The sequence below is a fragment of the Coptis chinensis genome, chromosome 6 (assembly GCF_015680905.1).
Source record: "Coptis chinensis isolate HL-2020 chromosome 6, ASM1568090v1, whole genome shotgun sequence".
NCBI classification, from domain to species: domain Eukaryota; kingdom Viridiplantae; phylum Streptophyta; class Magnoliopsida; order Ranunculales; family Ranunculaceae; genus Coptis; species Coptis chinensis.
In genome coordinates this window covers 35,746,357-35,763,370 of record NC_141461.1, presented here as the reverse complement: position 1 = coordinate 35,763,370, position 17,014 = coordinate 35,746,357, and the positions used below count along the sequence as shown (strand labels likewise).

The window sequence follows — 17,014 nt, the reverse complement described above, 5'->3', positions numbered from 1 at the left end:
GCATTTTCCAGGTTGGCAGGTGCGGCATGATTTCTCCTAGGATTAGACACTAACTCTCCACTTGTATTGGAATTCTGCTGAGAGTATAATTGTTGTTGAGGAACCAACTGTGAAGCTTGACTTGTCTGTGGAATATAACTTTGATCTTGAGAACCTGGGGGTCCAGCATTCTGTCTCAAATAATTACCTTGAAAGTTATTACCACCTTGGTTGGGCCTCTGAAATGAGTTCATATTGTACTCTCCAACTAATGCATGTTGATAGTAACCAGGACATTCTAGAGTTGCATGAGAAATGTCCGAACATACTTCACAGTATCGGCTAGCTTGCATGATTTGGGGATATTTAGCTTGAGACTTGTTGATATTGGAGGGATTCATAGAGAACTGGTTGAATTTCTTACTCAGAGTTTCAATGCTGGTGGCCAGGCTGGCCAATGTAGACTTTAGTTCTTGATCTGATTGTTCATGTGCTTGGTAACCAAATTACTTTGGCTCCCCCTCCATTCTAGCTACATCCTCGTTGCTAGTAGTCCATTGTTGTGTTTCTTCAGCTAAATTCTCGAGAAAGTTGTAAGCTTCCTCTCCATCCATTGATGTAAACTTGCCTTTGTGCATTGACTGTATCATCTGCTTGTTCATCATCGAGAATCCTCGATAGAAAAAATAAGCCAGTGTGCTCTTGTTGTATCCATGATGTGGACATGAGACTAGCAGATTATTGAATTTCTCCCAGCTTTGATGATATTCTTCAGTCACCTTCCCTTTGAAATTACTGATGGCTTGCTGCATGGCATCTATCTTCTGGGGTGGGTAGAACTTGTTCATAAACTTCGCTCTCAACTTCTCCCGCCATCTTATCTATTGAATTGATCGGGTCAGGCGCTTAACTATTCGTAGGCTTTTACCTTCGAAAAGAGCGGAAAAAGAATCAACTTGATACACTCATCTTTGATATTCTGGTTCTTGAAAGTTCTGAGGACTGATAGAAATTTGTTCATGTGAACATATGGCTGAACATTGTCTAAACCATTGAACTTTGGAAGCATAGATATTACTGATGCTCTAAGTTCAAACTGGTTAGCTTCTGTCTCTGGAAAAACAATACTGCTGGGTGGGTCTCCAATGATTGGCGAATTGAAATCGCTCAGCTTCTTCCTCTGCTGTGCTTGCATGGGTGGGATAGCTTCAGGATTATTGGTGTCCATAACACCTCCATCATTGCGTGTGGCCATTGTATCAATCTTGTCTAGTATTCTTGCTATGCGAAGATGATGAAAAACTATCCTACTATGCTTGAATGCAATTAAACTAATATGCAACTATTCTAAATTATACTACTATGCAAAACTACTTTCCTTCAACTGGGTTGGGCTTTGCAGCTAGTAGCTCTCCCGTTGTCTAAAGTTGTCTCTTCTAGGGTTATGGTGAATCACTTGGATTACTTAAGTACCACGGCCCACAGACGATAGTCTGTTTGTCAAGATTCAGACAAGAAACACTAGAGTTTGATGTTTCGCTGTGTTGGCTTACAACTTCAATTGTTGAAAAGGTCCTAAATGCAATTATACTAGAAAGCAATAAAACTAAACTACGATGCAACTATATTAAGAAAGCAATAAAACTAAACTACGATGCAACTATACTAAGAATGAAATAAAAAGAATGAAGAGTCGACTAACCTAGATGGTAGATCTTGTCTTTGAGATGTCCTTCAAGCTTCTTTCTTTCTTAAAAGGATGGATGATGCGGCTAAAATCACCTCAAGATCCAAAATTCTAATCTTGAAAGAAAACGTTAAACATAAACAACTTAAAACAGCAGCGGGGCCATTTGACCAGCTTCTTTTTGTGTGTAGATGAGATATGGGATATGGATAGTGTAGATGATGGTCGTTGAACAAAATAGAAGCATATAAAAACCTAATTATCCTTCAATAAGTAAATGATGAGTAGGGTATCGTTCCACTTTTAAGTGTATGTTTATTGAAGGACAGGATTGGAAAGGGGGTTTGAGGGATTAAAAACTATAATTATAGATATTATAGATTCTAATGCTAAACTAAACTAAACTAAACTATTAAGAATTTATAAGAAAGGGAATTCAAGAGATTAGAATGCACCAATACTTTTGATCTATAACCTTTTGCTTCATGGTTGTTCTCACAAGTAGACTACAATTAGGCAATCGAACGAGTGTCGATGCCCTCTTGGACGAGACATCGTTAACGAATAACTCTACTTAAGGTTGTTCTTATGTTCATGTTACTAGTATCTTTTTTCCTTTTATGTGAGCTTGGGCAGCTATTCAATGAATCACCATCTAAGGCAAACACAAGGAATACTTCCCTTACTCTAAAACACTACACAACTAGAAGAAAAGTAGAGAATAATAGTTTAATATTCAATTACAATAAATAAAACCCTATTCTAGCATTATATTTAATTGTAATAAATAAAAGCATGTCACTAACAAATATTCAATTGCAATAAATAAAATCCTAAACTAGCATGATATTCGATTGCAATAAATAAAAACCTTAATCTATACTTCCATCCCCTGGTCTGAGCAATGGAACTAATAACTAAAAACATAAAGAACTAACCTGATTGAAGAACACCATGAACCAAAAGAATCATTAAACCTTAAGCACTGGCTTCATCTCCTCCCTTGAAAGAGAATATTAGACTTCCATTAAGAAGGAAGAACACGAAGAACGAGAAGAAGAAGAGTCGAAGAACATAAGACTAGAAAGACTAATTTATTAAGACTCAGCTAGTTAAAACCGATCTTTTATTATTAATCTCTCTCTCAAGTTCGAGACAAGAATATAAGTGAATTGGCAAATTACATGAGGCACTTAGGTCCTCTATTTATAGAGGTTACAATGAGCTCTAGAAGCATTCCAAACCGTCATTTGTTTCCTAATACAAATAGACTTCCTTCAGATTCCAACTTCGTCTCCAAAACTGAGAAGGAATTGGCTACAGTGTCGATTCATGCGTCTGGATGCACTATTCATGCGTCTCAGACGCGATCAATGCGTCTGGACGCTCAATCCATGAGTCCCAGACGCGTTAGCCAATTTTGTCTCTTCTGCTCTATCATTCTATCCTCTTTTGCGGGCTTTGGTCCAAGCAACAAATCCTTTGGCCTTGGGCTTCCAAATAGGCTTTAAAATAGGTCCAAGTCGCATCTTTAATAGCTCCAATTTATTGGGCTTCTCCATGATTGTCCACGGGCTTTCCATGTGATCCTTAATGCTCCGAATTGCTCCATTTTACCCCTTTTTCTATAATATTCCACAAAACTCTCTCTTTGACTTGTAGAATCATAAAACATAACTTACAAACACTATTAGTCCACTAAGATGGCTAAACAAGAGCCATAATCAAGGGTTAAATAACACTTTTTGAGCACTTATCACTATACAAAATTTGTGATACTGTCGTCATGAATCAAGATAAGACGAAATTGTTCCCAAGTTTTAGGTAAAGACCTAATGACAGCTTGAATTTGATGTTCATTTGACAGGACCTGTCTGCTTGGGCTAATCAGCAACCATGTTCCTCATCACCGTGCAATGTTGTGTCATAGAGGTATGGGGCAGCTTGATAAATTTATCAAAACTGATTTGTAGCCTCCTCACAGGTTGTGCAGGTCGCATTTCCCAAGGTCCGCCTTTACTACTTCCCATAGCTCTTTAGCCGATCCAAGGCCATCATATCGCATCATGAAGTCATTCCTCATGGTGCCAAGTATGGCAATTTGGGCAACATTGTCTCTGCTTGTATACTCATTGTACTTCCTAAGTGCAGCAGTATAAGCAGCTTGTGTTAATCCTTCAGCGGTAGGTTCTGCTACTATCTCAATTATTACGTCAATGACCTTCCTATCTGCCAGAATTAGCCTAACTTTCCTAGACCAAAGTTCGTAATTCTTATTGTTTAACAAGTCATTTTCAGGTAGTATGGTAAATGGGGATTTTCCATCGGGTACCATTCTATCAAGTTTGAATTCCAAAAAAAAATAAGATGCTACGAAGAAGAATCATCTCTTAAAATAAATCTAAGTAATCTACATTTTAACATATGAGATGATCATGATAATCTACTAGCATGATTCTAGCCATTAAATAAAATCAATGCATATGACTATCAATAACATTGAATATGCAAAAAATCTACTACTTAAATTTCCATTTAATAAAATTGTTTCGACAAAAAAGAGTTTTCTATCTTTCAAAAACAATGTGGAACTAAAAAGAGCAAGTCAACCATGAACATAGAAACGTCCTGGGTGCCTAGGGCGGTCATCTTCATCCTCACAGTCATTATCAACTATTTGAAAAGTACTAGCCACTTCCTCTTTTTCCCTGTGAGGTGGGAAAATATACCCTGATGACACATCATATGGATTTGGTTCCTTAGCATCGTCCCATAACCGATGTAGGAGAGATTTAAGTGGTCGAGCCTCATTTCTATCCTGAATAGGACTGGGGCGCTTTGGTGTATATCCTGGTGATGGTGGCTTTGTTTTTATCCTATCAGATTTCAAGACAGTACGCTTCAAAGCTCCCCTATATTGCTTTGTAGTCATACGTTTCTTGGAAGTCCGTCTCCCAATATCTGGTTCAGTTTTCCTACAAGTGTCTGGTCTATGCGACTTAGGCATTGTGCTTTAGTTTTCATATGACCGTTGATAGAAAACAGACAATTTTATTTACATGCAATATTAAAAATCCAGATTTAAATAATTACTCATGGTAAAAATAAACATCCTAATGCCAATTTTTAATTGTGAAAAAAATACATGTGAAAAATCCTAAAATTTCTAGAGAAATAATCTCATAAAATAAATTTTCATGTAAAAATTTCTAAGGAAAAAAATTTCTTAGAAAAAAAAATTTCCACTAAAAAAATAGCCAAATTATCTCCCATAAATAATTTATTTTGCAAAAAAAAAATTAAACAATTTCTAATTAATTTTAAACAACCTGATTATTTAAAAATTAATTAAAAGATTTTGAAAAAAAAACGCAGTTTTTCAAAAAAAAATTGTAGATCACAAGATCAAAACTACAAACAAAAGCATGCAATTCATGGAAACCTGGCTCGATGCCAATGTATGATTTTCTATCGATATCTCATGCATGATTCCTACGATATGTACAATTACGCTATATCACATGCATAAAATAACGCAACGGAAATAGAATATCGTACCTTGGTCACAACTTTCAGTTCGAAGTTTCAAGCTTTGATCTACCGGAGAAGATGATGTTCTTGGCACACTCAAGATCTTCTTCTTCTCAACTTAGCTAGAGTCAAGTTCCAACCACGAACGGGAAGCAACCTTTGTTCACGAACCAAGAACCAAGAACTGACAATGGCTAGCAATGGAGGTTACCACCTATGGAATCTCCACGAAAAAAAACTAGCTTCTTCTTTAGAAAACGTTGGAGGCCACCATTAAGGGGGTTCTATTTATAGAGCTCTCCCACCTCCTCAAATTCAGCTAGGATAGAGTCCCATACTTATCCAAAATCGGCTAAGGATAGAGTCCTATACTCATCTAATATCGGTTAGGATAGAGTCATACACTCATCCCAATACCTGGTGGTTATCCTTATCTTGGTGGGCGTTTATCCATATCAGGTCTGACCCGACTTTATTTCCAACAACATATATCAGGTACCACTATTTATTTTAATTCAAACACCAGACATGTTATTAAAAGCCAAAGAATAATCTGCTTCTAATTGGTTTAATTCATTGGAAGTTTAATCCATTAACGTGTTGAAAACTAGCTACTTACGAAACTCTTTGACGAGTACATACGATTTTGAAATTGGAATTAGAAAATAAGTATTAACAAAGAATTGAATCTATTTACTAAAAATCTCCCCCGGCCTATTCTATACTTACGCGCTTTGGTTCAACATCTGCCTAACAAGTAAAGCACAAGTATGCAAACCATGCTGCGCATTGTTTTTTTTTTTTTTTTTTTTTTCTAAAGTTTTAGTCTTAAAACCCATCTCTCGAGTTTGATAGTTAACATGATTTTTTTGGATTCTAATTGTAATTGGTAATTGTAATTATGTAGGAAAGGTTTTTCTAAATTATTAATAAAAGTGAGCTTGTTCTAATATTAGCGAGGGAAATTGAGAATAATTAGCATCACTTGCATTGTTCTAAAAATCGGTCTAGGCGGCCGCCTAGGCGCTAGGCGGTGCCTAACCGACTCGCCTAGGCCCAAATCGTTTAAAAAATTGGTAGACCGACTAGGCGGGCTCTAGGTGGTCCAGTCAAGTTTTTTTTTTTTTTTTTTTAATTAAATTAAATGTCGAAAATTAAAAGCCCATGTACACTTAAGATTTGAATGAGTTTAAATGACTAAAGTCTAATATAAATTATATGTCACTATAACAAAGAATATGTTTTTATATGAAGTCAATATTCTTCAACTATTACGTATATTTGTAATAAATATATTTGTTTGTGTTTATTTTTTGAATTATGATAAATGATTTTCTTCATTTCTTGTAGTATAGGTGTGTATTACTATATATATTAGGAAAAAAAAAACGCCTAGTGCCTAGGTCTAGACGCTAGGCGCTCTCCCACCACCCAACTACCGCCCAGCGTTTTTTTAGAATACTGATCGCTTGCCAATGCCATGAGTTCATGAAATAAACCATACGTACGTCCATGGCCCAAAATATCGCTGAGATATCCGATATCTCGCCGATATATCTCGGTAAATTGGTACACCGATATCGATATTTCCAACATATATCCACCGAATATTGAACCCCTTTTTTTCCGAGATATATCGGAATTTCCGATATGAAAGTTTATATCGCCGATATAATCGATATTTCCGAGATAATCGATATATATCAGTTGACTTTTTGACCAATTGTTAACAACTTAGTATTGAAATTTCCGAAATATCCGATATATCCGAGATATATCGGTGAGATATCCGATATTTTAGAAACTTTGGACTGGTCACCAAAAAAACCGAGATATCCGATATATCTCGGTTTTTGGGTACACCGATATATTAACCGATATCGAAATTTTGGGCCTTGCGTACGTCAAGCCAAGAACTTTAATGTGTCACATTGAAACTGATCGAATGCTAAGATTCCTGGTACTGATATTTTGATAAAAGCCCGAGCCCCGATATTACAAGACCGGATATTTATCGGTGATTATCGAAATTTCGGCGTATATATTGCAAAATATTTTCTTTTTCCCTCGTTCTCGTTCTCGTTCGTTCTTGTTCTCCATCTTTCTTTCATTCTCTCATCTCTGTTGTTCTTGAACACAACATGACCCAATACAAGAAATCCTAAAACGAGACACTTCCCAAAAACTACAATTTTCTCACTTCCCATCACTCTCTCTATCAATACAATCAATTACAACACTAAAAACTGCTCTCATAGTTAAAGAAACTGAGAAAACCCAAGTTTAAGAAGAAGAACTTGCCGGGGAAGATAATAATGGCTGAGGGGATAATGTTGGGACAATTTAGAAATTACCTCGATTTCCTGCAAAAAGGAGAAAAAACAATAATATCGCCAAAACCCGAATTCTTTTGTTCTTGGGTTGAGTCGCGGACTAGGTCCCTCTCTTTAAGACGCGCCCACCGCTCTCACCCTCTTTGTCAAGCGATAAATACATGGCCCCAGGACAAAAACAGTCCATAATTCTTTTGTCTCGATCTTTCTTGCATGGAGAAAACCACTTGTATACTTCTACACTTTCGATCTCTTGCTCAAAACAATATTTTAAAAGAGAAATACAAAACTTGTTGTTGTATTCCACACATATACTCCAAATAACACCACAATTATTTGACATTATTGTTACGACCTAAAAATCCCTTTGTCTCTTTTTCCCTCTTCTCTATCCACTCATCTTATTTTTTTATATCACTGACCTATGGGCATCTTTTTTTTTCGACCTATAGGCCTCATAGGCCTAAATAAGGCCATAACAGGTTGCCCCTCTTGGTACCACAGCACCATTCATTTGGTATGTGATGCCAAGAAGCCAGAGTTTTCACTCCACCATTGTAGCTTCCGCAAATAAGTTTCTCAACATCTCTTACTTTCATGTATGCGGTATATACACACTAATGGCTATTTGCCACGAAAATACTAACACTAGCCGCAACAGTTTAGGCAAGCAGGGGTCACTAAAATTACGCACAACTTTAACTATTATACCTTTTTATTTATGTTGTTTTTGATAACTGAAACTGAAAATAAAACAAAATACCATAATCTACATGCGTAGAACACCTAGATAAGGGGGACCGTAGATAAGTAATTGGCAGCTTGATTTCCTTCTCTGAATGTGTGCATGAATGTAGTGAAATCAAGTAATCATTTCTGGCTGTTGATAGCAGCTACAATGTTGGAGCAGTGCCAAAGGTGTTGACTCAGGACAATTCAAAATGTTTACAGCCCTCATAGAACTGACTTGCTTTTGGAATTACTACAGTATGTAGGCCAGATGGACCTCTCCTTCACTCCTTAGTAGACCACCCAGTCCCCGTATATGCTCACTAACAGAACCATCTGAAGTACAGTATGACCAGGGCATGGCTTACTCCACTTACACCAGTTTTCTGCCTATGTATTGAAAGTTAGGATTAGCCCCAGTTTAGTTGCTAATTAAGCTCATCGGTTCATAGTTGTCAAAGACTTCTGCAAGCTTTTCTGGAAGTAAAGCTCGAGTTCCTGCAGTAATTTTGTTACCAGTACACAAGTACTCGACCAACTTATTGGGTAAATTGGTACAGCACTACAGTATCAATCTTTTATCCAGAAAACAGATCAGATTCTTGGTTGAAAAAATTCACAGAGAACCCTAAAAATTACTCCAAATAACACCACAATTATTTGACATTATGGTAGATTTAAATCCTTAAAATCTTCCCAACAGCCATAAAACGGCTAGTATTATAGTATTATGAACTTTCGCATTTCAAGTTCATGCTTTTTGGATACTTGTTTCTCCCCCATTTTGTCAGGGATCCGTATATAATTTTTATATTGTTATTATTTTTTTATGCTTATTTTTATTTATAATCGAGATCTTGTGTATCTATCTTTATTTCAGCTAACAAGAGAAGCAGCTTTTTTAACTGGGAATTTGCGCATTGGTCAGAAGTTGCTCCGGTGGATACTGTAGAAGCCGTCAATAAAATGCCTCGACTTGAGAGGTATGCAATCTCTGTTGGCTTTCGACTTTGCCATTTGGGGAAGGTGTCTTCTTGGAGGAGAGCTTGTCGCCCATCTCTCTCTTTTGATGACAACATATCTATGTGTTGAAATCTGAGGCAGGAGATGTACTCGTTGTTGGAATCTCTTCAATATTTCTAAGTATTAGTGTGTGCAAAGTGGAGGAGATAAACAAAGTGTGTTCTCTCTATTTTAGTGCATAATAAATAGTCCCACACTGGTTATCAACCACTAGCAAGTGAAGTATAAGCAAGAAATGAGGCAAGTGAAGTATAAGCAAGAAATGAGGCTCAACTCCTTGGTTCTAACTTAGTTGAGTATAAACTCCCGCCCATCGGCCCATATCATACAACCTCCCTATTATGTAGGTCTCGTTAAATAACTGTCCTGTTTTTCAAAAAAGAGATAAAATCTGGTCTATTTTTATTTACCATTTTATCTTATTTCCTTTTTTACCCTTTTGGGATTAAAATTTTCCCGACTATATGTAAATGTATTTTTACATAGTCTATATATATATATATATATATATATATATATATATATATATATATATATATATATATATATCCCGGCTCCTAAAAGGACCTTAAATAAGTACCAAATCTAAAATACCCACAACTTCATCTACAAAATGATTTAAACCCTAATCTTTTGTGCATATGATCTGCTAACTATAAAGAACATCTCTATAAAAATTCAACTCGTTTGACAATTTTTAACACTGGCAAAAGATGAATGCAAAAACTAGACATTTCTGGACCTTTATATATATATATTCAAAAGTGGAAAACAATTTTATCTAAGTTAGAGAATATCAAACGAGTTGAATTTTTGTAGAGATGTTCTTTATGGTTAGTAGATCATATGCACAAACGATTAGGGTTTCAATCATTTTGTAGGTGAAGTTATGGGTGTTTTAGATTTGGTACTTATTTAAGGTCCTTTTAGAAACCGGGTTGTATATATATATATAGTTTTGCTCTAGTCAGGACTTCCCGGACAAAAAAACTTTCGGACTAAACAAATTCACGTGATTTTTCTCCAACCCCACACACTCTCTTTCTCTCTCCTCTCTCTCCCCTTTTTCAAACAATTTCAGGTAACTTTTTTTCTCTCTCCTTTCTCTCCACTTTTTTCTCCAACCCCACCTTTTCTCTCTCCTCTCTCTCTCTCTCCTTTATTGATTTTCTTTGACCCCACACACTCTCTTTCTCTCTCCTCTCTATCCACTTTATCAAACAATTTCAAGTGACTTTTTCATTCTCCTCAATTTTTTCTCTCACGCCTCTCTCCACTCTATCTTTAATTTCTTTTTTCACACTTCCCAACTTCCGACCCCACCTTCACACTCTCACATCAATATCACCACCACACTTTTTTATTTTTCACTTTTTAAGAGTGTTCCAACGTGGAACAAAATAGTCAACGCTATACTACTCTTGCTTTTCAGCATCAGTACACTAGTAAGCTCAATTTTTTCTCTGTTTTTTTTTTCTCAAATTTTTATTATTAAATGCTAACTAATTATATTCCATTTTCAACATATTGGGGTGGTATATTCAATTTATATACATTTAATTTCTCGAGAATTATTATTAAATGCCAACTAATTATAATTTTGGTCATATTTTGAAATTGTTGTGTAGCATCTATTGAATGGATATGGAGTTTAAACATTTTGACTCAGATGAAGAAGAACAATCTGATATGGTTTATATGCCTGAAGTAAAAGAAGATTGCAAACCGAAAATAGGACAAAATTTTCACTCTTTGGATGAAGCTTATGAATTTTACAACACTTATGCAAAAGTTGCTGGATTTAGTATACGAAGTAATTCTACTAAGAAGGATAAAGAAGGCAATGAAATAACTAGGAAGGAGTATTGTTGTTTCAAAGAAGGGAAACCTAAACATAAAAATAAGAGAGAAAAGAAAAGGCGACGGGGGATTGTTCGTGAGGGTTGTAAGGCAAAATTGTCAGTTTTGAAGAATAAATTGAAGTCGAGTTACAGCGTCAGCCAATTTATTGAGGTCCACAACCATTCATTTTCTACCCCTCATAAAGTACATCTGTTGAGATCTCACCATGGCGTATCTGATACAAAAAAGTCATTGTCTAATCTTTTATCATCTGCTAATATACCTATAAACCAGCAAATTAGTATTCTTTCAATGGAAGCGGATGGAATAGAAAATATTGGTTGTACAGAAAAAGACCTTAGAAATTTTGTTAGAGATTCAAAGAGCTTAGTAGATGGGCATGATACAGAGATATTGATAGAATATTTTTTATCAGAGCAAGAAAAAAATTCTTCATTTTCTTTCAAAACTGAGATTGGCAACAAAAATAGGTTAACTCATTGTTTTTGGGCTGATGCAAAGGCAATAAGGGCGTACAAGCTTTACGGTGATGTAGTAGTGTTTGATACAACCTACCAAACCAATAAATATGGTATGATATTTGCACCATTTGTAGGGGTGAATAAACATCGACAGACTGTAATATTTGGTTGTGCATTCCTGTGTGACGAGACGACATAATCATTCATTTGGCTACTCCAAAAATGGATGGAAGTAATGTTAGTTGGCCCTCCCAAAATGATTATCACCGATCAAGACCCCGCTATGTCAAAAGCTATTGCTCAAGCTCTTCCAAATACATATCACCGATATTGCATTTGGCATATTCTGAACAAGTTTTCTGAAAAATTGGATGCAGTCATCTATAGAGATCACTATACTGCGTTTCAAAATTGCATTTGGAATACAGAGTCTGGGGAAGAGTTTGAGGCAATGTGGCAAGAAACAATAGGGAAAAGCAAACTAAAAGATAACACTTGGTTAGCTGCATTGTATGGTATGCGGTCCAGGTGGGTTCCGTCATTTGTGAAACACATTTTTGCTGCCGGCATGTCAAGTAGTCAAAGGGCGGAAAGTTCACATGCATTTTTCAAGAGGTATGTCTATAAAGAAAATTCTTTAAATGAATTTGTTACGCGATTTAATAGGGCATTTGAATACCAGAGTCATAAAGAATTGCAAGCTGATCATGTTGATAGCAATGAGTGTCCCATGATGAAAACCCCAATTTCTATGGAGAAGCAGATGGCAGATATTTATACATTGTCTATTTTTCTTAGATTTCAGAATGAGTTGTGGGAGAGTTTGGAGTACTTTATTAAAAGTTCAGTAGAAGATGAAAAGCAAGCTGTCTACATGGTGAAAAGGCCAAGTGCAAGAGATTCTAGACCGTGGAAAATTGTATATGATATGGTTCTAAATTTTGCTACATGTAGCTGCAAGAAATTTGAATTTGAAGGAATTCCTTGTAGACACATTTTGACTTACTTGAAAGTTAGTCAAATTGTTTACTTGCCAGATGCTTATATACTGAGTAGATGGAGGAAAGACACAAAATTAGAAGAAATAATATCAGATGGTGGGAAAGAGGTGAAAGAAAATAGTAACAACTTTATGTTGTTGAGGCACACAAAGTTATCTCATCTTACTTCAAGGGTACTTGATGACGCTGTAGCTTGTGAAGAGGCAAGTGAAGTATATGAAGAACATTTGAAAGTTGTACATGAAAAGATTAAGGAAGTGCTGGCTATTAAAGGAGTTGTAATTTCTCCAATGAAAAAAAAATCGACATGTGACTTTGAATGAGCCTAATCTCAAGTAAAGCAAAAAGGCAAAGTGGAAAACATAGATTACAAGGGGGGAAAGAGAAGGCACATGTTCAAGCAAGTTAACTAAGGCGTTGTAATATGGATGTGGACTTACTGGGCAATCACATGACAAAAAGAAATTGTCCGAAGTTGATTGGTAATTTTCGATTGCTTACTATTTTTATTTAATACGTACTCTTTTATTTTTATTTGTACTGAGCTTAATATTGGATGTTATAGGTTCAACTGGGACTCAAAGTCCGGCTGATGGTGGTGGTAACTCGTCAGCCTCTACAAAAGTTGAACACTTGCCTTGAGTGGACCATATAGTGAACTGGTGGCACTATCCATTTGTGAAATGGAGTTAGTAGTTTTTTTTCTTCGGTAAATTAAATGGGATTTGTAGCTAGAATTAGCATTGTTCTTTAGTATATGAATTGAGGTGTTTCTATTTTATTTTTTTAAGCTAATGAATTCTTAAACTTATAACTTTTAATGACTTTCAGCTAGTTCTCGGTACAAGTTTGCTAAAGAATTTGATTCTAAGTTTCCAACCAAGTGATGTTTACTGTTTCTCTGGTTCCACTGTTTCTGACATAAGTTTCTGACACCACAAATTGGTGTCACAAAACGTTCCATACCACATGTACAGTTGTAGTCCCACACCTTATATTCATATGCGTCTAACTAACAAGAGAAATTATCCACACTACAGGCCAGGCCTAGTGTGTGACTATGTTAGGACTATTTACTTTTTTATATATATATAGAAATAGTACTGTATGTACTTCCTCACATTTATAGAACATAAAAGATTCAACAAATCAACAGAGGTGCGATACTTATAGGAAGCAGCAAAAGAAACTTTCTTGATCTCTGACCACCTTCCAGCTCCATACTTGGAGGCCAACTTGATAACCTCAAGAAAGAGTCCAATTTGTCCAAGCACGATGGTGCTTCCTCCGAAACCCATCATTTGAAGTTGGCAAGGCCACATTATAATCTGAACCGTCTCCAAAAGAATCTGCATTTACTAATATCATCTCTTGGTATATAAAGCTAAAATCAGAGTTCTTGGCACAAATATGTTTTGTTGGTAGTTGAAACTCAGCACCACATGGGATCTAAGTCACTCTAAACAGTTGCTTTTTAGCATTCTAGCTTGATCCTACTCACCCAGCTAGCAAACATTTACTTGAAAGTTAGAAAATCCTTTCTCAAACCCACTTCTCACTATGTTGTTGGAGTCACACCTCAACTTTGCCCTCGCAAGAAGGCTCCCTCGCTTCATCGCCTATGTTCTTTTTCTTGGATGCAACCTCAATAAGTTGGTCATAATTAGACTTCATTAAGTTCATTTTGTGTTCACAATACTCTTTGCCTTCATCCATGGTTTTCTCGATGAAGTAACCAGTGCCGATATTAACGACAACTTTATCAGCACTATCAAGAGTTCTAGGTACATAAAGAGATGTTGTGAGTGGAACTAACATTTGCTTTCCTTGAGGACGAAGAGAGAGATCCACTACTACAGAATGACACTTATACCACTGTTTTTAAGTGTGGTATAAATATATTTACCACTGTTATACAACCGTGACAATAGGTGGTGTGGTATATAATAATAGCAAAACTGTGGTATATATGTTATTGAAACTGTGGTTTATATTAGTGTATGTGTTATAATACCGTGGTATATAGTTATACTAAACACTACGGTTTATGCCAAACCGTGGTATATATATATATATATATATATAATATATATATATAATAATGCTAGTAACAGTCTTCCACTTAAAAACCGAACCTGCATAACAAAATTTACACAGCCTACCTACATACAACATTTCCATCTTCCCAACAAATTCCAAAATGTACAATAAACTATCAAATATTGCAAAAAAAGATAATAATAATAATAATAATAATAATAATAAATTTCCATTAATTTTTTGAGTGCACTAAGAAAACAAACTTCAAATTCCTTTTCATAAATTAAAAAGGTAAGACTCATAAATTAAACTGGAGGGGTCCGAACATAGCTAAAACTCATCCTCATTCGCTTCCGACTGAAACACCCCATTTTCCTGGATGAACTGAATAATATCAAGTCGAACACCGTCAAGTTCATCTTGCGTGTATGTCTCCTTCAATTCTAAATTTGTTATCTGGATGAGTCAAAGCACAACATGTGGAGTTACTATATAAGAATAAGGCGAAGTCGTTGAGCCAAATAAAGTGTTTGTCAAAACTTTCGAATACCTTATTTTCAAATGATCCAGTTGAACAAGCTTCTACTATTTCCCTCATAAACTTCATTGTATAATACCCACACTCTGTGCCACCTGGTTGATATGGGCCCTAACATATAGACTCACAACATATGTAATATAGACACTATGGTTTTCAAAGAAAAAGACAATAATGTGTAGGATTTGTTTACCTTGATCTTGTCCCACTTCAACGAAACTCGTTTCCCATCAACCCTTTGCAATGTGAGGACCGCACTTCACAATAAGATAAATACAAAACATTTAATTCACAAGGTTTAGAGACAACCAATAGAAACTAAGCTACGTTTTATTAAGCGAAACATGATTCACTCCCACATAGTTTGTACATACAGGTTTTCACCTCACGCATGGCTGCCAAGAGGTTTGAGAATAGATGCATTGAAAGAGAATCGAAGAAACTAGAAAGATTAAAGCAAAGCACCACCAGGTAATAGGGGTAAACAAGTAGGTTCCTCATCAAATGATTTACTCCATCCATAAATTAACATTTTTTTATGGTAAGGATGATCAATGATAATCATCAACTTGACACATTATGAAACAAAAAGGAATAAGGTGGTTCGCAGTATCTTCAAAACCAAATTAATATGAATGGAAAACCAGGAAAAAAAATATCAATCATTTACTTCCTTAGTTACACTGCAATAAAAAAAGTAATATCAGAGAGGGTGTCTTACCAGAGAGTTGATGTAACTTGCCCCTTGCCTAAAAGATCCCTGATGAGTGAGCTGTGAAATTCAATTACCCGTATTTACAATAACTCTTTAAATCTCAAAAGACCATTGAAATGTAATAATACCTGGGAACTTTGACCCGATTAAACTCCAGCAGCCTCTTTTCTACCATGACCACCCTTCACAGATCCTTTGCTATCACCCTGTCGAAATTGCAATTCCTCAGATAAATTAAATATCGTGTAGAAAATTAAGCTACAATTGACAAGTCACGAGAATGGATCAAGCTACTTTGTAGTGTCATCTCCATTTTCAAGTAGAGGGGGTTGTATTATGTAAGACAACCTTGCAAGAAACCCAAAGAAAATGACATAGCCGGCTTTGGAATATATGTTGTTTCATTTTTTATGTTTCAAAAGAAAAGTAATATGAGGGATAAATAAATTCCATAGTCTCTAACAAGTAGATAGATTCAAAAGAATAAAAAACACAAAATGTAATGAGAAATATTTGATTTTTCTGTTTCTCCAGGATCAAGCTTATATGTTGAGAGCAATGAACCGCTTATAGGATCAACACAGCAAATGTCAGACGAACTAAAATAAGAACCCACCTCAGTCCTCATCACAAGCAATAACCTGCTTTCATTGTGATACAGAACCTTGCGGAGGGGGGGGGGGGTGTGCCTCCAAGATGGAATTTCAGCACATGACACAAATAGGATCATCTCCACCTGTAACATGACACAAATAGGATCAATGACACACATAATTATATAAATAATGAAGATGACTGATACTCACTAGATTTAACAAAATAAACTTTTCATTGTCAGTCCAAACAATAAAAAGACACGCATAACGGTGTTAGAAGACAATAAATACCAGATGTAGGCTACTCTCTGCAACAAATAATATTCCTTTAGGGCAGTCTAAAGAGCACACAGGGGTGACATGTTTTCAATGCTCGTAATCTGCCATGAAATCTTCTGGGGCTGCTTTGCCGTAAACACCAACCTGGGAACTCTTCAGCCAATAAGGCACCTTTTCCCGCCTTTGCGCACCATTGTTCTCGCCATCGAGATCCCCGCCGATGCATCAACTGGGATCTT

The 17,014-nt window shown here is 35.9% G+C and overlaps 2 protein-coding genes and 1 long non-coding RNA gene across 3 annotated transcripts; 2 read left to right on the top strand and 1 right to left on the bottom strand.

Moving 5' to 3' along the window:
* Window positions 1-10,920: 10,920 nt before the first annotated feature.
* Window positions 10,921-11,805, top strand: LOC147492757 (protein FAR1-RELATED SEQUENCE 5-like). Its single transcript, XM_086567635.1, has one exon. The coding sequence runs from the start codon at window positions 10,921-10,923 to the stop codon at window positions 11,803-11,805; it is 885 nt and encodes a 294-aa protein (XP_086423761.1).
* A 36-nt stretch (window positions 11,806-11,841) lies between these two features.
* LOC147492756 (protein FAR1-RELATED SEQUENCE 5-like) lies at window positions 11,842-12,930 on the top strand. The gene has a single exon (XM_086567634.1). It carries the CDS (start codon window positions 11,842-11,844, stop codon window positions 12,928-12,930), a length of 1,089 nt encoding a protein of 362 aa, XP_086423760.1.
* A 1,943-nt stretch (window positions 12,931-14,873) lies between these two features.
* On the bottom strand, window positions 14,874-15,443 carry LOC147492755 (uncharacterized). Its single transcript, XR_015199206.1, has 3 exons — window positions 15,379-15,443; window positions 15,198-15,296; window positions 14,874-15,103 (listed from the first exon to the last, which is right to left on the bottom strand). It is a non-coding gene; the product is annotated as an uncharacterized LOC147492755 (long non-coding RNA).
* Between the last annotated feature and the right edge of the window lie 1,571 nt (window positions 15,444-17,014).